This window comes from Cydia splendana, chromosome 25 (genome assembly GCF_910591565.1).
Source record: "Cydia splendana chromosome 25, ilCydSple1.2, whole genome shotgun sequence".
Classification (NCBI taxonomy): Eukaryota; Metazoa; Arthropoda; class Insecta; order Lepidoptera; family Tortricidae; genus Cydia; species Cydia splendana.
The window spans coordinates 1,292,558-1,319,403 of NC_085984.1; the positions used below are offsets into that span (position 1 = coordinate 1,292,558).

The following is a 26,846-nucleotide window of genomic DNA, read 5'->3' on the forward strand; positions in this document are numbered from 1 at the left end:
AGGCTGCCTTTCCACTGATCCGGAGATAAGAGACGTATGTTAACCAACCAATAGCATCGGTTGTAATCCAGCGAGCGGAGAAGAGAACTAAAATGCTATTGGTGGATTTCCGCACGTCTATAATCACCTCTCGATCATCTCCACCTCAGTGGAAAGTTCCCAATTCTTTAATTCAAATCAATTTAATTCAGACATAAATATCCATAAGATTGTTTGTAATTACACATTTACAAGACTTAGATATATATCAATAATGATCATAACTGCAAATTGAACTTGGTAACTCGTTAACGTCAATAAAATTATTGACACAGTTGTGACAATTGTAACAGTTGTGTCTCCTGCGCAGTTCAGCGACAATAGTCTCCCATCCAGGACAGCCGACGGTTGTCAAGATGCTGTCCAAAGCACTCGCCGTGTTCGCAGCTCTTTCTCTGGCCGCGGGGAAGCAAAGTAAGCCTGTACTCCCTTATCCCTTTTAACCCTTCTTCAGGCATAGTACGATTTATCGAACACATACATACGCACCAATGTAATTCCAACCTTAGCAAACCTTAGCAATAAGATTTAAGGTTCAAATTAGATGAAATGCGATTATAATTTTTTGGGAAAACCTTGTAGAGTAGTGCGGCCTGAAAAAGGGGTAAATAAGTTGTTGTAGGTACATATTTAGACATATTTTATTTATTTATTTAAACTTTATTGCAACTAACATAAAAATAATGTAACAATGGCGGACTTATGCCTATCATTCTCTACCAGTCAACCATCGGGCCAAACAGAGACATGTAAAATGGTGCAAGGAGAACAAAGGAATTTATTAGAACAATGGAAAACAACTACACTAATAAAAATACTATACTATTTTGCAACTGTTTTGTATTTTTAATGTTAACTTGTTAATGTTGTCCAATAAAGTGATGTAAGTACTAATATTAAAAACACTTGCTTAGATACCTAAATCTTTCGAGTTTTGCATACATTAAACATCATATATTTATGCAAGCTGCACAGATACTAACCCCTGCATAGAAACTTGTTTGCACGGGGGGTCAGTTATATCTGGGTACATATTCCATAATCTGTATGTGTATTGCTTCACATTTTGCTTTGATGAGAGAGTGAGACGCACTGACATTGAACAGGTGGAATTACCACCCTTACCACCCCTTACCTATTTAGCCGACCATTCCTAATTTTACTACGTATCAATCATATCATACTCGTACACTGTTCTATGTATAGTTGGCGACGTGGTCCGCCCCTGCGTGCTGAGCGACCACCACTGCATCCGCGACAACTTGAAGGCGAACTCGCACTGCCAGCCCAGGGTCCGGGGTTCGCTTCCCGGCAAGTACACCGTCGGCAACTGGCGGTTCGAGACGCCCTACTTCAACGCGTCCTACATCGATCAGGGGCTGGTTATCAGGAACCATAATAAATGCTATGTGTCGGAGTTCTTGTAAGTATTTTAGGGACATATAACTCAATCAATCCGACAGTGTTAAAATAAAAACTAAAAAAAATTTTTAGGGCATAGTCCGACAAGAAATTGTACAAAATTATTGAGGGCGCCACTTCCTATGTAACTGTCACATTTTTGACGGAACAATTTAGTATGGTATGGTAGTGTGATAGTTTAAATTCGATTTGAATTTAGTATGGAAATTTTTAAGTTCCATATTATTTAATGTCGCACTATACCTACCTCCTTAGAGGATATAACCAACGGAGACGCCATGTCTCAAATTTTCGGTACAAAATAGTCTGCCGTTTTTTGCGGAGGAGGGGCACATCAAATGTATAGGTACGTCATGTCAGATAAACGTCAGTCCATACATATGGTTGACATGTCCCTAATAGCATTTTCTTGTAGGGATTTTGTTGGGCCTTTGTTTACGTATTAGTTGGGCAACCGTTATATTTGGCCGTACGATTTGCTGGAGGGCCCTCGACAAAGGCCCTCCCGAAGATTCCCAACAGAGGGCCATAAGAGTAATTTTTTCGTTGGGCCTATTTAAATAAATCATACAATTATTCAACGGTGGTGGTTTTGGTTGGGCCGTGGTTGGGCCTATACACATTTGTTTGATGGTTGGTTAATTGTTACATTTGGCCGTACGATTTGCTGGAGGGCCCTCGACAAAGGCCCTCCCGAAGATTCCCAACAGAGGGCCATTAGAGTAATTTTTTCGTTGGGCCTATTTAAATAACTCATACAATTATTCAACGGTGGTGGTTTTGGTTGGGCCGTGGTTGGGCCTATACACATTTGTTTGATGGTTGGTTAATTGTTACATTTGGCCGTATGGCTTGCTGTAGGGCCAACTGCAAAAAAATAAAAAAGGGATATTTTTTCGTTGTGCTTCTGTTTGCAAATTCAACAATTACCCAACGGCAAGTCAGGTAGGTCGGTAGGTAGTCGTGCACCAGGTTGAAAGCCCAACACAGCTTGTCCCACAAAGGGCCAACATTGTAACTTTAACGTTGGGCCTTGTGTAGGATTCTTACAATACTACCGTAGGTAAATAGTTGTGTAATTTATAGTGTGCCTACAGTCTAATTATGTAATGGGCTTTTGTTTATGAGTCCTACAGTTACCCTACGTTAAGTAAGTGGTTGTGTAATACGACGTTGGGCCTTTGCTGATAAATATTACAATTACACTACGGTAGGCATTGGTTGTATCCACATGAAGGCCCTAGGCTAGGCAGCAGTTGTTGTTAATCTTCTCTGTATCGTTCCAATTTTAGTATATGTACTGCCGAAGCAAGTACCGTAGAGTTTCGTATCTTTGCCTGCGCTACCTATGTTCGCCTAGTTTGACATAAGTTGCCATTAACAAAATGTTTCTAATGTAAGCCTTACATAAAACTGCTAAATACAAAGTATTTTTTACGGGTGTCAACATTCTTCGAACAATCTGCGGCTAACTTCACACAGTTGACCTTTAGTGAGGTTTTTTCGTGACACCGACCACACGTTTTCCTTTACCAGTGTTTTAACTTCAGTTTTAAACGGTGATACGGACCCGGTAATGTTAAACTTTTTACATGATTATATCCTATAACTATTTCTTTTTCATATGAAACTATTATTTAATGGCTAGCTTACGTTTAGAATTCACAATTGGATAAAACATTGGTGAGGGTACTTTGCGTCCATCTTGTTGCCAAATTTCGCCTACCCCTAGGGTTGACAAATTTTTTGTACCACATTAATTGGTGGATGAGATTACTTGTTTCCAAATTTAAATATTTTCTTATATTTGGTTATTTTAGTTTACGCTATATGCAAATGTTTATTTCTACTCTTACCGATGTTAAGTAGGTACCAAATAGGTATTTTTATGTCTCACTTTGTGTAAATAAGGTTGATTTGATGTCAATTACGTAATAACAACAATTTTGCAACCATTAAACAATTTTGTTACAAAAATTATTATTTTTTAACTTAGAAACCATAACTCCTCTTTATTTGGCATGTTGGTTAATTTTTGGCAGCCCTAGCTTCATTATAGAAAATGTATGAAAACAACTTCAGACTGTTACCAAACTTCGCCTACTACCCCGTTTTTTAAATATATGCCTAGTCTGGTGTAGTTAAGGTTCACAGTATATTAGCACATTCCAAGGAGATACGGCTTAACATGTGTAAGTCACAGAAAAGTAGGTATTAGCGGCAGGGCATGCCTTAGGCGAAGATTGGGAAAAATACCCAAACATCGCCTATTGCCTTTGGGGCCATTTTTTACCAACTTAACCGATGAAATTCAAAGTTTTAGTGGTGTATACTAATAGTTAAGAGTACTAAAAAACGTTTTTTTGCCTTAACGGATTAAAATGCTTTCAAGTTTGAGAGATTTTTTGGGAAAAGTGTCAAAACCCAGGCGAAGATACGAAACTCTACGGTACACTTACTATACACTCTAATTTGTATATATACTAACCGCACTTCGAAACTTCGTAAGCGAGATTTATGTTTTTTGAGATTTAAATTGAGAAAATGTTGGTAAAATACAATTTTTTAAATTTATGTATAAATTTTATAGTTATAGCTATTAGATTTATAAGTTACTTTAAAAAAATATTATGATTATATCCGGAATAATCGAGAAAATAACTATAACTTCGATGTTTGGAGACAGTAACGCCATCTAGTGACGCCACAAGCAAACTCAACTGGTATTGTTGGGCATCAGTACCACAGCCAATGTTGGTAAATGCGATATTTGTGCTCACTGGGCCAACGAATGTTATCGTTGTTTAGCCACCGGTACCAAAATACACAAAGGCCCATTGTTAGGCGTCAGTGCCACAGCCAATGTTGGTAAATACGATATTTGTCATCATTGGGCCATCGGATGATATCTTTGACTAGCCAACGTTACCAAAATACACAAAGGCCCATTGTTGGGCATCCGTGCCACAGCCAATGTTGGTAAATGCGGTATTCGTCACCATTGGGCCAACGAATGTTATCGTTGTTTAGCGAACGGTAGCAAAATACACAAAGGCCCATTGTTAGGCCTCAATGCTACAGCCAATGTTGGTAAATGCGATATTTGTCGTCATTGGGCCATCGTATGATATCGTTGATTAGCCAACGTTACCAAAATAAACAAAGGCCCATTGTTGGGCATCAGTGCCACAGTCAATGTTGGTAAATGCGATATTTGTCATCATTGGGCCATCGGATGATATCGTTGATTAGCCAACGTTACCAAAATACACAAAGGCCCATTGTTGGGCATCAGTGCTACAGTCAATGTTGGTAAATGCGATATTTGTCGTCATTGGGCCATCGGATGATATCGTTGATTAGCCAACGTTACCAAAATAAACAAAGGCCCGTTGTTGGGCATCAATGCTACAGCCAATGTTGGTAAATGTGATATTTGTCGTCATTGGCCATCGGATGATATCGTTGATTAGCCAACGTTACCAAAATAAACAAAGGCCCATTGTTGGGCATCAGTGCCACAGCCAATGTTGGTAAATGCGATTTTTGTCATCATTGGGCCATCGGATGATATCGTTGATTAGCCAACGTTACCAAAATACACAAAGGCCCATTGTTGGGCATCAATGCTACAGCCAATGTTGGTAAATGCGATATTTGTCGTCATTGGGCCATCGGATGATATCGTCGATTAGCCAACGTTACCAAAATAAACAAAGGCCCATTGTTGGGTATCAGTGCCACAGCCAATGTTGGTAAATGCGATATTTGTCATCATTGGGCCATCGGATGATATCCTTGACTAGCCAACGTTACCAAAATACACAAAGGCCCATTGTTGGGCATCCGTGCCACAGCCAATGTTGGTAAATGCGGTATTCGTCACCATTGGGCCAACGAATGTTATCGTTGTTTAGCGAACGGTGGCAAAATACACAAAGGCCCATTGTTGGGCATCACTGCCACTGCCAATGTTGGTAAATGCGATATATGTCATCATTGGGCCAACGAATATTATCGTTGTTTAGCCAACGGTACCAAAATACACAAAGGCCCATTGTTGGGCATCTGTGCCACAGCGAATGTTGGTAAATGCGATGGTGGGCCAATACAAAATTAATGTTGGCTACGGAACGAACCTCATCCCAACGTTTTCCCTACCGTTGGCACCGTGGGCCCCAACGAAAATGCTACTAGGAGTGGTTGACCATTGGCCGCCTATTTTCGACAGAGGGGAACGCCTGTTAATGGCGGCTCCATTGTTAATTACTCCGAGCCTACCTCCCCTACCCCTGTGGTGTGTGGTGTCGTTACACTTACTTTAAAACGAATAGGGGTCTTCAATAATAATTTCTTGATAAAGTAAATATTTTTGGAAATAATCGCTCCGAAAAATAAATGTGTTGTCCCACCTCTAACTTTTGAATTATAGATACAAAATATGAAACCAAGCCTACACTGAGCATGGCTCGACATGCTCTTGCCCGGTTTCTTATTTTCTATTTTTGTACAGTCAGTAGCAAAAGTTGCTAAGGGCTTACGATCACGCGAGGTTCGATAGGGGGAGGGGGGTCACGAAAAAATCACGATAGATCACGTTGGGGGAGGGGGGTATAAGGAAACCTCACGTGTATTTTTCTACAGTGAACGAAACTAAGAAAAAAAACCTTCCACATGAATAGATACTTTTTCTCGGTTTCGTTAAGCATAAATCTTCACTCTGCACTTCAAAATAGCGAGTCTGACTAACGAAAATAGAAAAATAAACAAGATTTTCTATATATAATATTTATCTTAAAATTAGGTCGAATGAAAAAATTTGCAAAAAATACACGTGACGAGGTTGTGTGGGGGAGGGGGGTAGCCAAAAACCTCACCAAATATCACCAAGGGGGAGGGGGGCCAAAAAGTAGCCGAAAATACCTCGCGTGATTTGTGCACAACCCCTAAGCGGACGAGGTGTTCAAATTTACCTTGACACGCTCTTATTATCTTACAATAAAGTCACGTAAAGATCATTTTGAACACCAGGCCGCGTAGCCAACACGCCAATCGCTTACGCTCCGTAGCGATCGAAACGCAACTGTTACTGTCGCACTAGTATGGATGAGTGATAGAGAGACACAAAGCGTTTCGTTTTCGAAGCGATTGTCAGCTTGGCTAGGGCAGGTCCGCTTAGCAACTTCTGTTGCTGACTGTATAGCCGCGTATCCATGAAGCGCTGGTGGCCTAGCGGTAAGAGCGTGGACTTGCAAACTGGAGGTCGCGGGTTCAAACCCCGGCTCGTACCAATGAGTTTTTCGGAACTTATGTACGAAATATCATTTGATATTTACCAGTCGCTTTTCGGTGAAGGAAAACATCGTGAGGAAACCGGACTAATCCCAAATAAGGCCTAGTTTACCCTCTGGGTTGGAAGGTCAGATGGCAGTCGCTTTCGTAAAAACTAGTGCCTACGTCAAATCATGGGATTAGTTGTCAAGCGGACCCCAGGCTCCCATGAGCCGTGGCAAAAATGCCGGGATAACGCGAGGAAGAAGATAGCCGCGTATCCATTAGAGGAAGCCTCGGGTCGAGCGGCTGCCTCGCCCCGAGGCCGCGCAAGTGGAGACGCTTGCTCAACCTGAGGCTCGCCGCGACACGAAGCAAATTCGTGGCCGCGAGCCGAACCATATTTTGTCGGTTTTTTTACCGTGCTCAAAGGAGCCTCAGTCCGAGCCGTGCATTTGATGGAGACGATCGACGCGTTTTGGCTTTAAACTTGCGTTGCGGATCAAGCTGAGGCGATTCGCCTCGAGCTGATCACAACGTGCCTCGAGCCTTTGCCTCAGAGCGAGCAGCCTCAAACTGAGGCTGTTTGCTTCAAGTTGAGGCTGCTCGACCCGAGGCTGCCTCTAATGGATACGCGGCTTATGTGTGTGTAATAAATATTCTATTCAGTTCTTTGTCCAAAGCTTCAACAAGAAGACAGACGTAGCCGTCATTGCCGTCGACTGCCCCTTCCTCGACTTTGAGTCCGACCGTCTTCTTCTGCAGCACTACTCGTTAAAAGAGGACACCACCTACAGCTACCACATCAGGGGCACCTACCGTGAGTTCATCCTCATACCTATACTATATTTGCACTGTTTCGGATAGTTATAACATTTATTGGTTAACCAACCAAATACAAAACCGCCTGGATCTGTCACTGAACGACCTGACTTTAACCTACGTTATTTGATCGTGTAATGTTTTCATCTACCCTCAACTGGCTGAAGAAGCCATTTGAGGGTATATTTTGTTTACGTTTATTTAAATACCTAAAGATACAAAATATAAAGGATGACTCACGTTAGAACGGGCCGGGTCCGGGATGGAGCTTCCGGCGCTTACTATTCTATGACAGATGACCGTGATCACGTGGTGCTTTCCATAGAACTAAACGCCGGAAGCTACGGCCCGGACCGTCCCGGTCTAACGTGCGTCATCCTTAACCTTTAACACCATATGAATTAGATGTCACAAAAGAAAGTGCTCCAGTGCCTAGGGCTTATCGCACCAGCGTATTCTGAATCAACATTTATTCAGCAAATAGACATTTATTCAGCAAATAGGCCACGAGGGGCACTTTTACATGCAATTTTTTACAACCAATAAAAATAACCAAAAATTACACCTATACACGGACCTATGCCTTATACGGACTAGCAAGCGCAGCGTAGGACGTCCACCCACAAGATGGACAGACGACCTTGTGAAGGCCACCGGAAGACGCTGGATGCGGGTCGCTTCCAACCGGTACGAATGGAGGTCCAAGGGGGAGGCCTATGTTCAGCAGTGGACGGCTTATGCCTGAGATGATGATGATGATGACACCTATACAAAACGGTTTCAACTAAATAGGTAGATTTATTCCGTGTTTAGTTGAAACCGTTGGTTGAGGGCAGCGAATGACCGTTCGTTTTTATTTTTTATGTAATTCGACATTAAGAGACCATATATAATAGGTACATCTAAATATAAGTAATTGTAATGTTAGTTAGGATTGGTAGTTGCAGTTAGTTGTATTTTATACGAGAATTGTTGATGTATTATTATTATTTTTGCCTGTATGTAAATTCAATGTCGACGTGTAAAAGTGCCCTTTGTGGCCTATTTGCTGAATAAATGTTGAAGTTTGTTGAATTTTGAAGTTGTGGGGATCCTCAGGGGGAGCCCTTTGACCAGCAGTGGACGTCTTTCGGCTGAGATGATGATGATGACCTTATGCTCTAATAGTTATATTTTTGTATCTGCAGCTCTGATCCGCCTGACGATGAACGTGCCGAAAGCCAACCGCCTGAACATCTGCAACGGGTTCACCTTTGCCGACGTCACTGCTCTGCCAGTCTTCCACATCGACCCTAAAGGTGAGTGCCGCCTGCTGTGTTAAAGCGCCAAAGACATGGGAAAATCTAAACAGTGACCTGTGTGAGATGTTGGAGTCGAGTCATGTTGATGTGTTTTTTAATTGTAAAACACGTTTTAAAAATAAGTCATGGCAAATATGAAATAATTATGAATCTAATACGATCATTTATATTCTTCTGCTTTCATAAGTAATAAGTAGTTACTGTTTTTTAAAAAGCGTTTTTCAATTAAACTTTCGCGGCCGAGCAAAAAACGGTGCACTACCCCAAGAAACCGGTCGTCTATATCTGCGTACAAAACAACCCGCTGGGCGGGTTGTCCGGTATCTGAGCAAACATTACGAGTGCCTACCAGGCGGGTTCTCGGTAGTCAAAGTGTTAAAAGGCACGTCAAGATCGCGTAGTCTTTTTCTAATGCTAAAAAAACGAACTATAGCCTGTGACCGTCCACATTGGGGGCACATTATGCAGAATTGCAGACGTGCGTCAGTTTGAAACCAGGCGCCGCACAGAACTCGACGCTAGCGTGACGTGCTCACCACCTATGGCCATAATTTACAGTTATGTTGGAGGGGTGCTGACCTGCAGCGAGAGGTCACACTCGCTGCAAAAATTAGCTATGTCAGTCACCTGAGAGCCCACCAGCGATGCTTCCAGCGGTAGAACGGTCGCTGTGGCCGGAAACGGAGATGGGAAGAGAGAAATGACAGCATCTAGGGCCTTTGCTAGAGTCAGTAAGAGGTAGAGAATATCAACAAAATTAGTCAATCAAAATTAGCAAGAAAAACCGGTCTAGTGCGAGGCGGACTCGAGCACGAAGGGCTCCGTACCATAACGCAAAAAACGGCAAAATATCACGTTTGTTGTACGGGAGCCCCTTAAATATTTATTGTTATTCTGTTTTTAGTCCTATTTGTTGTTATAGTGGCAACAGAAATACATCATTTGTGAAAATTTCAACTAGCTATCACGGTTCATGAGATACAGCCTGGTGACAGACAGAAGGTCAGCGAAGTCTTAGTAATAGGGCCGCGTTAGTAGTAGGGTTGGTACGGAACCCTAAAAACGATGTTAGTACCTATACTCCCACCGAGATGGCGTCTATCCCCTATGATCGCTGTACATTGCTAGTCCAAACAAATTTCTTGCGGTATTTCATGAATGATGTTTTTTTTTTGTTTTCCCACAGACAAGAAAACAGCGGAGTTCCTGACCCCGGACCTGTCCTACCTGAACATCTTCGAGCGAGAAACTTTCTTCTACCGCGCCAACTATCTGATCCGGGCTTACATCAACTCCTACATCTGCGACTTCGGATGCAACTATTAACTTACATTTTTGATTCTTTTAGACATGTATTTGATTATTTTACATATGTAGTGCATAATTATTTTCCTTCGTATTTTCACGGAAACGTACGAACGTGTCTTGCTATTTCAGTCAGTCTCGGTTCGAAAAGTACTGAGGTTGACTGAAGTAGCATGACGAATACGAAGGTTTCCGAGAAAATACGATGGAAAACAATTACGCACTACTCTTGTAAGCGGTTTTACATTAGGGTTTTTTCTGCGCGTATTTTCCGTTCCGCACTTACACGCGCGCTACATTTGGAAAAAGGCGCGCCTATACACGCTTCCATAAAAATGAGCTTATACGCATCAAAAACGCTAGTCTGAAACCGCCCTTAGAGATCTGCAATTTCGTTTGCTACCAATTTACTTTTTAAACTAGAGATATACCATTTTTTAAACTATTTTCTACACGACAGTCTTGAATGATTTTGTTTTTTGAGTTTAATTTTCTACACAAGTTTATATTAGCTAAATTTCGAAGTCTATTATTACTTATTACTGAAACAACGATTTCACCGAACATATGTTAAAGATTCGAATTTTTCTTTTAAATAAATAAGTATCACCACTATTTAAATTTTGTTTTGATATCCTTCACTTCTTCTCTTAGCTCCACCCCACACTAGCGTCTCTTGAGCGTCGGCGTTTAGTCAGCGCTATGGAAAATGGCGTCGTTTTCTATGGAAAGCATCACGTGATCGCTTAGAAAAGTAAGCGACGGAAGCTCCGGGGCGGACACGGCCCGGTCTAACGCGAGTCGTCTTAAGGGCGTCGAGCAGCAGCCATAGAGTTGACTACACGCCGACGCTCGGGAGACGCCAGTGTGGGGTGGCTCTTAATTAATACGTACTCTACGTTTTTAGGCTCCTTTGGGATTTTTTATTAATTTATTTAAATAAATAAATTAAATATTACAGGACATTTTTACGCAAATTGACTAAGCCACGGTAAGCTTAAGAAAGCTTGCGTTGTGGGTACTCAAACAACGATATATATAATATATAAATACTTAAATACATAGAAAACAACCATGACTCAGGAACAAATATCTGTATCATCATACAAATAAATGCCCTTACCAGGACTCGAACCCGGGACCATCGGCTATATAGGCAGGGTCACTACCCACTAGGCCAGACCGGTCGTTATTTACTTTATTAATTTATTATAATTACAAAACTGTATTAGGTAGTATTGAAATTAATTTTTAATTTATATTTCAATTACTTTCTGCCCTACACTATGTTTTTAGCACTTGGCGTTAAAAGAGTAAATAAAAATACCAATTAAAAAAATGATTTTATTCAATGCACAACTTTTGTAAAAGCATTACGTGAAATATCACACCATTAGTAAACTTACAGCTAAGTTACATATCACATAATTATAATATTATACCGAGCGGTTATATTTCATATTTACTTGAGGGGCCTATTACACTCGTCACCATAACATGTCGTGACGCGACTGTTGTTTTGCAAAGCTAGCTAAACTTCGAGTTGAATATGTGGGGTGATTCGCCAGTAACTGGCCACCGGCCAATAACAGGCCACCCTAAACTAAAAATGAATTCTATTCACCTATAAACAGAATTCATTTTAGGATACGATTTCAGTAACTGGCCAGCCTTCAATAACTAGCCACCTTATACTGAATTCTTTCACTAAAATGAATTCTGTTTATAGGTGAATAGAATTCATTTTTAGTTTAGGGTGGCCAGTTACTAACAGGTGGCCAGTTACTGGCGAATTACCCTAGAACTTAGTGCATAACTTTTACTATAAGTAGATCCCCTAAATTAACGAAAAAAATTGCCGAAATTTAAGAAATAACAATTTTTTGTGTGCATGCGTGGGTGTGCGTTAAAATGTTGGAGCGGCGCACGCGCACGTCACGCAAGCGGTGTGCCGTCTCCCATAAGGATCTGTATATTACAACGCGCACGTGCCCGTCTCCGCGCACGCATCCTATGTGGACAGGCCTTTACATAGGTAATCACTTCGAATTTAGCTAAATGTTGCAAAAACATCCCGTATTTACCTGAGCAATCCTCTCTTGTCGACGAGCGAATATAATTATAATTAATTAATAATCATCAATATATTTAATTATAATCATCATCACATAACTCCATACGTAATATTATAATATAACCAGCTCATAAATATTTATTTAACTACCAGGGGCGGAGCGTCCATAAGTAGAACCCACAGGCTAGCCTATTTAAAGACCGTTTCGGCCTGATTCCAACTTTAATATACGTCAAAATTTAGCACTAGATACGATATGGTTCTTCAAACAAAAACGTCACATTTGACACCGAAATATCCGATCCATATCGTATCCAGAGCCAGAACTAATTTTTAACGTATAGTAAAGTTCGAATCGGGTCGTTATTCTTTAGCTTTAACCAGGCGTGGCTCACTCCGCGATTTCGTCGCCTCGCTACAAGTACATGCGGCCCACACCAATTATGGTGTCTAGCAGTAGTAGTTGCCGCGCACCGCTACGGAACGCATGCCTGCTCCCGTTTGCGCCACCTAGCGGTCATATCTGTCGTAATAGACGCATTTTGTTAGAGAGTGAACCTTCTGTACCGAGTAGGTACTATTATTTATTCTGTGCCTACAGTGTAACACCCCGCCGCTGTTATCTACAAATCTTAACATAACTAATTAGCATTCTTAAAGCCTTTCACATATATGTTATATTTATTGAAACATACGATTCAATCAACCAAAGTGTGACATTATTAATTCGTTGATAGGTGGGGTAATGGGGTTGGCCGGTGGAAGTTTTTATCAGATGGCGCCATCATAGCTTGCCCCGTCAATCCCTAGAATTGTGTCAAATTTTTGTTTTTTTAATACCCTGGATGCCAGCTCTTTAAGCCAAATCTCATAGAAAAAGGGGCAAGCTATGATGGCGCCATCTAGGCAAACCTTTGACAGTTGCCAACCCCATTCGCCAGTAACTGGCCGGTTTTAGTAATTGGCCACCCTAAACTAAAAATGAATTCTATTCACCTATAAATAGAATTCATTTTAAGTATAAGGCGGCTAGTTATTGAAGGCTGGCCAGTTATTGAAACCTTATACTAAAATTAACTCTGTTTATAGGTGAATATAATTCATTTGGTGGCCAATTACTAAAACCGGCCAGTTGCTGGCGAATTACTCTGGTTAGAAAATCGTATTTTTAAATTACATATTCAGTATATGATCAGTCGCCATTAAATATATCGGAGCGGCCGAGATGCTCAAAGATATCTGAACACGCCTCGCCTTGACAATAGAGGCGTGTTCAGATATTTATGAGTACCTCGACTGCTCCGATATATCTGATGGCGACTGGACATAGTAAATGTATCTTGTCAACTAACATTTAAAACAATTATGTACGTAACCATCCCGGCTTTTATATGTATCTTATAAGATACATAAGGAAAAATGTGTTTAGTAAATTAAAAAGATGGAAGGGATAAACTATTTCCTTCTCTTAACCCCTTAGAAGCCATTTTCGGTATAAAATGACTTGTAAAAATGCACTTTTGTTTTTAAACTGTACAGTCAGTGGCAGAGAAAAGGTTAAATAATCCTGTTTTTAAACTCAAAAGGATTATTATTACACAACTTAGAATGATTCAAACAACACAAATAGACGGACTTTCGACAATTTCGTATATGATACACTAGTATATGTTAGGTTAGAGCCATTAGAGGTAAGTGGCCGCCCCTTCTCTATACAAAACATAGTCCATATTTTCCTCTCTGGATATTAATATTTAGAAAATATTTTATTTTAACACAATTTGATGTATTAACCACAGCTATGCTCTTTGTCTTTTTTATTTTTATACAAGTTTTAAGAGCTTACAAATTATTTTATACATTTTTTCGCGTCTAACACAAAAAAAAACGTTTAATAAAAAAAATCGAAGTCAATCGCATAATGGTTAATATGTACAGTCACCTGCAATAATATGTTACTCTTCGGAGGCCGCAAAAATATCTGACATGATCTTATTTGTAGAGCCATAAGAGCGTGTCACATATTTTTGCGGCTTTCGAAGAGTAACATATTATTGCAGGTGACTGTACATCAAATTTAGTAAAATTGTTTTCCATAATGCCTAATATCCAGGGAACAAAATGGTGACCGCATTTGTATAGATAAGCAATCTCCCTCCCAACATAAAATGTTACAAATTCCATTTCAGACGTGAAATGAGTTCAAAATATAATTACATTGATTACATACACGAAGGGCACTTTTCAAGTGTCCCGCCAACAACTGTCGCTTCCAAACCCTAAATAGAAATTAGCTATCTTAAGACTAACTTTTAATAACAAAACTTCCGTGAGACACAGACTATTAAATATATTAAAAACGGGTCACTCACGTTATCAAACTGCACAACGGGACTTAATCGCGTATTTAAGTTTTAAGATTTACCTCCAACGTTCAACGTTAAACGTTCAAACTGATAAACAAGACCAAGTGCGGGTAGTTCGAAAAACTCGCGCGGCTAGAAGATGTTGATGTCAACTTGAGCCAGTCTTCTCCGAGACCACGGGGACAACGCCGTCCTCGAAACGTTGGAGGTAAATCTTAAAACTTAAATACGCGATTAGGTCCCGTTGTGCAGTTTGATAATGTTTAATAATCGTGAAAGTTTAAATCAGGGTCACTCACGTATTTTAAGTCGAAAAACGCTCGACATGTTTCACTCCGTACTGAGTAGTGTCATCAGGAGCTTGCGTTTACAGTGACGGACCGAATACGTGAGTGACCCGTTTTTAATATATTTAAGACTAACTTCACTATGAAACAGTATTGAATACATGCTGGTATTTATTACAATATGGACATTTTTACATTCATATAATTCATATTACATGTTGTTATTCAATATGCCCCCGGTGTATTAATATTTCCTCTTTCTTTCTTTTATTTAACTCATTCCCTTTACGCCCGTATAGCTATGATATTAGTGACATTCATGACCATTACCGACTTTACCGGTTTTTCAATTAGTCGTGCTAGTAAAACAAGGCTCGGATACCGGTTAAATTATTTATCATATGTGACATAAAACATTTTATTGCAGTTTCGTTCCAAAAACCGTTATTTTTAAACCGGTATAGAACCTTTAACTGGTAATAAACAATAATCGGTTCAAAATCTTAACTACCCTCCTGCCCACTGCCCGCCTCACGTGCTTGTCAAATAAACGGTTCATTCATGCTAAATAAAGCCCTTAAAACGTTCGCGTTTTCAAGTTCTAATAGAAACCGGAATAAACCGATATTAAATTAACCGGTCCCTTTAACTTTTACTTGGCAAAATTAAAAAAAAAAATACGTGAGTTCAAGCCTCACTTGCGCCTGATAAAGCAACAAAATGCTTTTTGAACAAAATACAAAAATAGGGTGTAAAATTATGTATCTTATATGATACGTTGCCAAGAAAAGGGTTAAATCGATTCCGAGCCTTGCCCGAGTCGACTAAGACGAAAAACGCCATAAAAACGTGATAATTCGCACATTTATGTAGACCTTTAGTCCCAGCACTCATATCTCATAATCCTGTAGTACCGATCAGCACGGTGTATACAGCACGAATAATCCTGTAGTACCGAGCAGCACGGTGTATACAGCACGAATCGGAAGTATGACGACACGTAGATTTACCGGTTCACGTTACCACCTTGAAAAATAAAAAAAATAATTATAGTGATAGCAGAATGCCAAAATTTAAATAAAATTATTAAATTTGTACAATATATTATCATTCAGAATCATATGTTGTAGCAGTTCTACCTATTTATCTAAAGGTTTATCCAGTAATCATGTATAGTCCTCCTCATCGATTTCGATGACGGCGACCTCAGCCATTACGGATTACGCCTGTTTTGGGCCCGAATGTGGCTGGCCAGGCCGAACTTGGTCTTAAAGACTCTTCTGCAGGTGTTACAATAGAGTTGGCCAGACTCGTTGTATGTATACGCGTAAGAGGGCTTCGGTCTCTCTTTACGTTGTTGGCGTTTGGCATCTATGTTGAGGCGGTTTTCCTCAAGCAATTTGATGCCGTTAAAGATGGTCGACCGCCAAGATGAGCTGCTGTAGCAAGCTCCTCGCAACGCTCAGGGTCGACGTTGCAAGCGTTCAGGTGTCGTTTGAGCACGTCCAGATGCTGACCGCCGTCAATATATCACATCACATGATGGAGGTGGTGGAAAATTGCAAAGTTTTCACACAAAAAAGTTTCGGAAACATCTCATATTTTCGGACTTGCACATATGTATGTATACAGTACCGTTGTGTGTGGTGGTCGATCATATGATGTCGCAGCAGCGGCAGTAGCGCGGGCGCGCGGCGCCGCCCGCCGCCGGCGGCGTCACCGGCGCGAAGTACGCGTGCACCTTTATGTTGGGCAGGTGGTTCTGCACAACAATACAAATTACATAATACATTTGAGTATAAGGTTTCAATAACTGGCCACATCATACAAAAATGAATTCTGTTTATAAGTGAATAAAATTCATTTTTAGTATAAGGTGGCCAGTTACTAAACACTTAAACAGTGGCCAGTAATTGACGAATTACCTAGAAAAGTATAACAAATACCACGGTGTATTCCCATTTATCCCGCCGGGCACAGATGGAAATAGGTGCATTCATATGAATCAGTCCCATCTGTCTCCGCATCATATATGGACTAGATGAAAACCCGGCTTCGCTCGGGTAAAATAAATAATAGTAATAGGTAATACTCATTTTGAATTAAGTAATTATTTACTTTTAGACTTCATACCTTCATCAAGGCGATTACAAACCTATCTCATCTCAGAAAACTTTAAATCCGTAACATACAATCATAACTCGAAAAATTTACTATTCCGATATATCTAAAAACAAATATGTAATTAAAAAAACCTAATCCGCTTTTCTGGTAGCAGTTCGGTTCTGTAAGGGTCGCAGTTCTAACCTAACTTACTTCTGGTTGCAGTTTGGTTCTATAAGGATCACAGTTCTAACCTGACCCACTTTTCTGGTCGCAGATCGGTTCTGTGAAGGCCGCATTTATAACCTAGCCCACTTTCCAATCTCAAAAGAGGGAACCCTTTTGTACCTACCCTTCATGGCATTAAAGTGAAAGTATGGAAATTATCACTACTATTTCATTCTTTAATATTAATGCCTATCCGTTAATATTAAATTCGTTTACAAAAAAAAAACTGAATAAGTGCGAGTCGGACTCACCCATCAAGAACGGAACACTTTTTAATATTTGTTGTTATAGCGGCAACAGAAATACATCATGTGTGAAAATTTCAACTGTCTAGCTATCACGGTTCATGAGATACAGCCTGGTGACAGAGGGACAGTGGAGTAAACTGAAATAAAGGTTCCGTCACACCGGCGCGATTTCAGAGCCGGGCCTGAGCGTTTTATATGAAAAAGCGGCGCGCCCCGCTCACGCGTCGCACGCGAAACGCGCCTGTGTGACGGAGCCTGAAATGTCAAACCGGGCAAGTGCTCGCGCACGAAGGGTTCCATACTTTTTAGTATTTGTTGTTATAGCGGTAACAGAAATACATCATCTGTGAAAATTTCAACTGCCTAGGCCTATCACGGTCCATGAGATACAGCCTGGTGACAGACAGACAGACAGACAGACAGACAGACAGACAGACAGACGGACAATGAAGTAAAACTGAAATAAATGTCATATACCTACTAAGAAAAACCGGCCAAGTGCGAGTCGGAATCGCTAATAGGTTCCCGTTTTTTAGTTACCCTTCAGGTACGGAACCCTAGTATGAGTGTAATAGATTTGTAACCGGTCAGCAATGTGAGTCCCTTGGAGAAGCAGAGGTCTAGTCTAAACCCCCACTTACCATCGGCATTAACAGCCTTGTATTCTTGTTTGCCACCAACATATCATATTAAAACATATTAATAAAAATTTACTTGGTCAACAATGTGAGTCCCTTGGAGAAGCAGAGGTCTAATCTAAACTCCTACTTACCATCGGCATTAACAGCCTTGTATTCTTGTTTGCCACCAACATGTCATATTAAAACATATAATAAAAATTTACTCGGTCAACAATGTGAGTCCCTTGGAGAATCAGAGGTCTAGTCTAAACTCCCACTTACATCTTGTATGAGTTGTATGCTTGTTTGCCACCAACATGCCATGTTAAAACATATTAATAAAAATTTACTCGGTCAGCAATGTGAGTCCCTTGGAGAAGCAGAGGTCTAGTCTAAACTCCCACCAGCCTTGTATGCTTGTTTGCCACCAACATGTCATATTAAAACATATTAATAAAAATTTACTCGGTCAGCAATGTGAGTCCCTTGGAGAAGCAGAGGTCTAGTCTAAACTCCCACTTACCATTGGCATTAACAGCCTTGTATGCTTGTTTGCCACCAACATGTCATATTAAAACATATTAATAAAAATTTACTCGGTCAGCAATGTGAGTCCCTTGGAGAAGCAGAGGTCTAGTCTAAACTCCCACTTACCATCGGCATTAACAGCCTTGTATGCTTGTTTGCCACCAACATGTCATATTAAAACATATTAATAAAAATTTACTCATTTCATCAGTCATATTCAGCCTAGCATTGCATTGGCCCCGCTTAAATATTTCTTTAATTTGTTTTTAGTATTTGTTGTTATAGCGGCAACAGAAATACATCATTTGTGAAAATTGAAACTGTCTAGTTAATCTAGTTATCACGGTTCATGAGATCTTGAGATACAGCCTGGTGACAGACAGACAGACAGCAGAGTCTTAATATTTAATAGGGTCCCGTTTTTACCCTATGGGTACGCAACCCTAAAAAGTGACCAAGGCCTCCAGTGCCCTAGGCTGGAATCAAAGCAGCGTCCTCTGCTATTGCAGCAGGTGCCTGTGCCATTCTGCTACCGGGCCACCCACGGCGGCATAGGTCGAATTTTTCCAAGTATACTTATGCACTACTTACTGAAGGCTTATGGAGCCTCGCCATCCCTAAGCCTAAATTAAATATTTTCTGAAAATAATTTGTTTTGATCTAATAACATATTGGAGTCCTCGTAATAGGGGTCCCGTTTTTACCCTTTGGCTACAGAACCCTAAAAATCAACCTTTGAAATTTGAAATTTGAAATTTATTTATTTGCTTTAAATGTAGTACAATTGTGGTGTTACAATGGTCGAGTGAGCGTACATTCAGACTTTAATAAGTCATGCAAATTATTTCCTTAATAGCTAAATTATTTCTAGACTTATAATTACTATTTACATATTTAGCTTAAACATTAACGATGATTACATGTTTTGGTACTATGTACTACGCTTCACTATGACTCTGAAATTTTAGCAGGAATTAATATTTTTTTTGTTGTCACCTGTCAAATTAGAATAGAATAGAATAGAATAGCCTTTATTGACCAAAAAATTAAATTTCAGCACATATTACATTTAAATAAATTCACATTTCATTTATATCAATTAGTTTCAATATTTTTTCCTTAGTAACTTTATTAAATAATTTTTATGTCATTGCTTTTTAATAATTATTTCAGTCTGCCTTCTTGGCATAGGCCTCCCCCAGCTCTCGCCACAGCTCTCTATCCCTTGCCGTCCCTATCCAATTAGGTCCCGCATGCTTCTTTATGTCATCCGACCACCTCATTATTGGTCTCCCTTCTCTCCTTTTTCCATCTCTAGGATACCATTCCGCTTCCTCTCTATCCCACTTATCTTTACCTTCCCTTGCCATATGTCCAGCCCAACCTGTTGCAGTCAAAAGTGTGAACTGGCCAAAGAACTTTTAACCGACAAAAACAGGCAAAACTGCTTTTGACTGAGCATGTTGGTCAAAAGTAGTTTTACCTGAAAATCATACCTATTTCTGGCAGCAGTTTCGTTTTTAGGGCGTAGCAAAAAAAAAATAACCCTAACCTACCTATCTCTGGGAACAGTTTCGTTTTTTGGGCGTAGCAAAAAAATAACCCTAACCTACCTATCTCTGCGAGTACTTTTGACTGATAGTAACAGTCACAACACAATTACTATTAACCAATGATTTTCAGGTAAAACTACTTTTGACCAACATGCTCAGTCAAAAGCAGTTTTGCCTGTTTTTGTCGGTTAAAAGTTCTTTTGACCAGTTCACACTTTTGACTGCGACATATATACTATCTATATATCTTATTATATTTAATCTTATATTCAACTTACATTGACTCCGGAGATAACTTATTAGCTTTATGCAGTTGACTTTCCAATTCACCGATACACCTCAAATTTGATTCATAGTCTAAAGCACAGTTATTAAATATGTCCACAATACACTGTAGCTTTTTGCACTGTTTCACACTGGCAATGTACTTAATTAGAGTGAGTTACAGTCAGCTGGCACTTAACTCAAAGTTTCTTTGAACAACGTCATTTTCATCTCGCTCACTTATTAGTTTATCACAGCTGCTTCAAGGTTGCTTTCACTTGCATTTCCAGGTAGCTAGTAGTGCCTCGGCATGTAAGAATATTTGGAATCATTCTGAAATATTAAAATACAACTGAGAGACCGATGTTTATACTAAACACAATACACCCATGGAACGCTTTGAAGTTCAAATCTCGTTACGTTACGATGGTGTTTGCACTTTGCACTATGTTCGGTGACTATTTTTTATTGTTAACACACACAATACACTATTTAACAGGTTTTTATCACGTCTGGAGTACCGGATAAAGTATTTTCGAATAACAGCCGTCGTTGACGTCTAGGCAGTGTTGCTATCGTCTTAAAAGCCGTAACAGACTATCGCACGTTCTGGCTTAAAAACAAATTTATGTAATAATTATACCGGTATACATATCCATATGAAAGGAAACTTAATGCGAATAATAACCATTATACATACCGGAAAGTCATCAAATAAACAGTAATATTCGTCTTGCTTTTTATTCAAAAAAAAACGACCAACCTAACTTGTAAGCATGTTTGCAGTTTCTAAACGCAACGCATAGCTGTCAAATGTCAACCAACAAATTGAGCCTTTAGTATTGTTTGTCGAAATTTTTTCACTTTTAAATGCAATATATGCGACAATACGAATTTTGCGGATATATGTTCTCGATTCAAAAGTGATATTTTTTCAAGCTCTTTCGATTGAGCATAATTTCTTTTGGTTTTTCCGTCAAAGCGGCTCGCGTTTATTAATATAGATGTGGTCACGTGAGGCGGGGAGAAATGGGAACACATCGAGTTGCGTCAATCTGCCGAAGCGGGGCGAGTTAATTCCATTCGGAGAGCGTAAATGTATACTATTACTTAATAAATCTAGTTAATGTGGGGAAATTCTACGGATTCAAAGCGAGTCTTGATACTTCAAAAACGGGCGGTTCGATTGCTAGCCGGAGTCAAAGCCAGACATTCGTGTAAAGAACTATTATTTCTTATTATTGTAAAATAATAGTTATAGCTGCATGATATAATTTAAGTTTTATTTTTAATTTTAATTATAATTTATATTCATATACAATGTAAATTGTGACTGAATAAATGAAATGAATGAAATGAAATGTATTCAAGCAAATTGGCATAATCACACACACACATTACTCACTTTACATATTTCAAGTGTTAATGTTTGTAAGAAATAATTTGCCAATGTTCAAACGTGTCGAGGTTGCGGGCAAACAGCTTCGATCCACGGGGAGACTATGCACAGTGCCGCGTCGCATGGCACTTTCAGTCAAAAATCCGAGGGTGATTGGACCAACGTACTATGAACGTCTACCTGCAAAATTGCGAACCGAACCATCTGACGAAACATTTGAACGCCAATTGAGACTCTTTTTATTGGATAATCCATTATATTCTGTAAATGAATATATGGAAATGACATGTAATATAATAAACTGAATGTAGTTAATTTTTCTATTGACCTGTATTTCATTTATTTTATTTTATTTTAATTTGACGATCCTTATGAGATATCCGTGCTTATCTTAACCATATTGACATTGTTTTTAATTTTATATTATTTGACATTGTTAATAATTTAGTTAATTAATTGATTGCTTATAATGGTTTTTAAATTGTGTATTGCTTGACATTTGTATAATTATAATCAATTGTTATTTTCCTACTTGACGATCATAATATAAATTCGTATAGATTAGTGCAAAATAATTTATATTGTAATTTAATATTATGAAATAAATAAATCTAAATCTGCCAGCGTCCTCGGCACCATGCCAAAGGGGCCCAATTTCTTAGACGTATTTTAATTTAATTTTATTTAATTTTAATTTAGTTTTATTTTATAGATAAGTTAGTTTATTTTATTCTTAATGTTTGTATCTACCTTATAAATAAACGTTTAATCTAAATCTAAATCTTTTTAGGGTTCCGTACCCAAAGGGTAAAAACGGGACCCTATTACTAAGACTCCACTGTCCGTCTGTCTGTCTGTCCGTCTGTCTGTCACCAGGCTGTATCTCATGAACGGTGATAGCTAGACAGTTGAAATTTTCACCGATGATGTAATTCTGTTGCCGCTATAACAACAGATACTAAAAAGTACGAAACCCTCGGTGGGCGAGTCCGATTCGCACTTTTTTTATTAGTATTGTTTTAAGTAAATACCGGACGTATCTACAAACGGGACTTACAGAAGCGAGCAAGTATTTCCATTTTTTCCTTCATATTTATTGTATTGTTATTGTATACTATTTCTGTGCCTAATAGTTAAAGTATGGTGGGACATACCCTAAGTTTCCGGATGGCATTCCTAGTGACCAACTGGCAGTCGTATAGCTCGATCAGCTGTAGGTTGTGGGACATACCCTAAGTTTCCGGTTGTGTGGGACATACCCTAAGTTTCCGGATGGCATTCCTAGTGACCAACTGGCAGTCGTATAGCTCGATCAGCTGTAGGTTGTGGGACATACCCTAAGTTTCCGGTTGTGTGGGACATACCCTAAGTTTCCGGATGGCATTCCTAGTGACCAACTGGCAGTCGTATAGCTCGATCAGCTGTAGGTTGTGGGACATACCCTAAGTTTCCGGTTGTGTGGGACATACCCTAAGTTTCCGGTTGTGTGGGACATACCCTAAGTTTCCGGATGGCATTCCTAGTGACCAACTGGCAGTCGTATAGCTCGATCAGCTGTAGGTTGTGGGACATACCCTAAGTTTCCGGTTGTGTGGGACATACCCTAAGTTTCCGGTTGTGTGGGACATACCCTAAGTTTCCGGATGGCATTCCTAGTGACCAACTGGCAGTCGTATAGCTCGATCAGCTGTAGGTTGTGGGACATACCCTAAGTTTCCGGTTGTGTGGGACATACCCTAAGTTTCCGGTTGTGTGGGACATACCCTAAGTTTCCGGTTGTGTGGGACATACCCTAAGTTTCCGGATAGCGTTCCTAGTGACCAACTGGCAGTCGTATAACTCGATCAATTGTAGATTGTGGGACATACCCTAAGTTTCCGGTTGTGTGGGACATACCCTAAGTTTCCGGTTGTGTGGGACATACCCTAAGTTTCCGGATGTGTGGAACATACCCTAAGTTTCCGGATAGCGTTCCTAGTGACCAACTGGCAGTCGTATAACTTGATCAATTGTAGATTGTGGGACATTAAGTTTCCGGATGTGTGGAACATACCCTAAGTTTCCGGATAGCGTTCCTAGTGACCAACTGGCAGTCGTATAACTTGATCAATTGTAGATTGTGGGACATTAAGTTTCCGGATGTGTGGAACATACCCTAAGTTTCCGGATGGCGTTCCTAGTGACCAACTGGCAGTCGTATAGCTCGATCAGCTGTAGGTTGTGGGACATACCCAAAGTTTCCGGATATGTGTGCCATACCCTAAGTTTCCGGATGTGTGGGACATACCCTAAGTTTCCGGATGTGTGGGACATACCCTAAGTTTCCGGATGGCGTTCCTAGTGACCAACTGGCAGTCGTATAACTCGATCAACTGTAGGTTGTGGGACATACCCTAAGTTTCCGGATAGCGTTCCTAGTGACCAACTGGAAGTCGTATAACTCGATCAGCTGCAGGTTGTGGGATATACCCTAAGTTTCCGGTTGTGTGGGACATACCCTAAGTTTCCGGATATGTGGGACATACCCTAAGTTTCCGGATGGCGTTCCTAGTGACCAACTGGCAGTCGTATAACTCGATCAGCTGTAGGTTGTGGAACATACCCTAAGTTTCCGGATATGTGGAACATACCCTAAGTTTCCGGATATGTGGAACATACCCTAAGTTTCCGGATGGCGTTCCTAGTGACCAACTGGCAGTCGTATAACTCGATCAACTGTAGGTTGTGGTACATACCCTAAGTTTCCGGGTGTGTGGAACATACCCTAAGTTTCCGGATGGCGTTCCTAGTGACCAACTGGCAGTCGTATAACTCGATCAGCTGTAGGTTGTGGGACATACCCTAAGTTTCCGGATATGTGGGACATACCCTAAGTTTCCGGATGGCGTTCCTAGTGACCAACTGGCAGTCGTATAACTCGATCAGCTGTAGGTTGTGGGCCATACCCTAAGTTTCCGGATATGTGGGACATACCCTAAGTTTCCGGATGGCGTTCCTAGTGACCAACTGACAGTCGTATAACTCGATCAGCTGTAGGTTGTGGGCCATACCCTAAGTTTCCGGATATGTGGGACATACCCTAAGTTTCCGGATGGCGTTCCTAGTGACCAACTGGCAGTCGTATAACTCGATCAGCTGTAGGTTGTGGGCCATACCCTAAGTTTCCGGATATGTGGGACATACCCTAAGTTTCCGGATGGCGTTCCTAGTGACCAACTGGCAGTCGTATAGCTCGATCAGCTGTAGGTTGTGGGACATACCCTAAGTTTCCGGTTGTGTGGGACATACCCTAAGTTTCCGGTTGTGTGGGACATACCCTAAGTTTCCGGATGGCATTCCTAGTGACCAACTGGCAGTCGTATAGCTCGATCAGCTGTAGGTTGTGGGACATACCCTAAGTTTCCGGTTGTGTGGGACATACCCTAAGTTTCCGGTTGTGTGGGACATACCCTAAGTTTCCGGATGGCATTCCTAGTGACCAACTGGCAGTCGTATAGCTCGATCAGCTGTAGGTTGTGGGACATACCCTAAGTTTCCGGTTGTGTGGGACATACCCTAAGTTTCCGGTTGTGTGGGACATACCCTAAGTTTCCGGTTGTGTGGGACATACCCTAAGTTTCCGGATAGCGTTCCTAGTGACCAACTGGCAGTCGTATAACTCGATCAATTGTAGATTGTGGGACATACCCTAAGTTTCCGGTTGTGTGGGACATACCCTAAGTTTCCGGTTGTGTGGGACATACCCTTAGTTTCCGGATGGCATTCCTAGTGACCAACTGGCAGTCGTATAGCTCGATCAGCTGTAGGTTGTGGGACATACCCTAAGTTTCCGGTTGTGTGGGACATACCCTAAGTTTCCGGTTGTGTGGGACATACCCTAAGTTTCCGGTTGTGTGGGACATACCCTAAGTTTCCGGATGGCGTTCCTAGTGACCAACTGGCAGTCGTATAACTCGATCAATTGTAGATTGTGGGACATACCCTAAGTTTCCGGTTGTGTGGGACATACCCTAAGTTTCCGGTTGTGTGGGACATACCCTTAGTTTCCGGATGGCATTCCTAGTGACCAACTGGCAGTCGTATAGCTCGATCAGCTGTAGGTTGTGGGACATACCCTAAGTTTCCGGTTGTGTGGGACATACCCTAAGTTTCCGGTTGTGTGGGACATACCCTAAGTTTCCGGATGGCATTCCTAGTGACCAACTGGCAGTCGTATAGCTCGATCAGCTGTAGGTTGTGGGACATACCCTAAGTTTCCGGTTGTGTGGGACATACCCTAAGTTTCCGGTTGTGTGGGACATACCCTAAGTTTCCGGATGGCATTCCTAGTGACCAACTGGCAGTCGTATAGCTCGATCAGCTGTAGGTTGTGGGACATACCCTAAGTTTCCGGTTGTGTGGGACATACCCTAAGTTTCCGGTTGTGTGGGACATACCCTAAGTTTCCGGTTGTGTGGGACATACCCTAAGTTTCCGGATAGCGTTCCTAGTGACCAACTGGCAGTCGTATAACTCGATCAATTGTAGATTGTGGGACATACCCTAAGTTTCCGGTTGTGTGGGACATACCCTAAGTTTCCGGTTGTGTGGGACATACCCTAAGTTTCCGGATGTGTGGAACATACCCTAAGTTTCCGGATAGCGTTCCTAGTGACCAACTGGCAGTCGTATAACTTGATCAATTGTAGATTGTGGGACATTAAGTTTCCGGATGTGTGGAACATACCCTAAGTTTCCGGATAGCGTTCCTAGTGACCAACTGGCAGTCGTATAACTTGATCAATTGTAGATTGTGGGACATTAAGTTTCCGGATGTGTGGAACATACCCTAAGTTTCCGGATGGCGTTCCTAGTGACCAACTGGCAGTCGTATAGCTCGATCAGCTGTAGGTTGTGGGACATACCCAAAGTTTCCGGATATGTGTGCCATACCCTAAGTTTCCGGATGTGTGGGACATACCCTAAGTTTCCGGATGTGTGGGACATACCCTAAGTTTCCGGATGGCGTTCCTAGTG

The 26,846-nt window shown here is 40.8% G+C and overlaps 2 protein-coding genes across 2 annotated transcripts in view; one reads left to right on the forward strand and one right to left on the reverse strand.

Moving 5' to 3' along the window:
* Positions 1-310: 310 nt before the first annotated feature.
* On the forward strand, positions 311-10,181 carry LOC134802876 (fibrohexamerin-like). The gene is made up of 5 exons (XM_063775610.1): positions 311-453; positions 1,246-1,462; positions 7,416-7,552; positions 8,742-8,852; positions 10,042-10,181. The coding sequence occupies exons 1-5, from the start codon at positions 396-398 to the stop codon at positions 10,179-10,181; spliced, it is 663 nt and encodes a 220-aa protein (XP_063631680.1). The 5' UTR covers positions 311-395.
* A 1,309-nt stretch (positions 10,182-11,490) lies between these two features.
* The window catches only part of LOC134802870 (F-box/LRR-repeat protein 20), a 42,138-nt gene continuing 26,782 nt past the window's right edge, over positions 11,491-26,846 (reverse strand). The window contains exons 13-14 of the mRNA XM_063775605.1: positions 16,523-16,649; positions 11,491-15,913 (exon numbers count right to left, since the gene is read on the reverse strand). Coding sequence (XP_063631675.1) covers positions 16,542-16,649 — 108 coding nt within the window. The 3' untranslated portion in view covers positions 11,491-15,913; positions 16,523-16,541. The remainder of the gene's footprint in view (positions 15,914-16,522; positions 16,650-26,846) is intronic.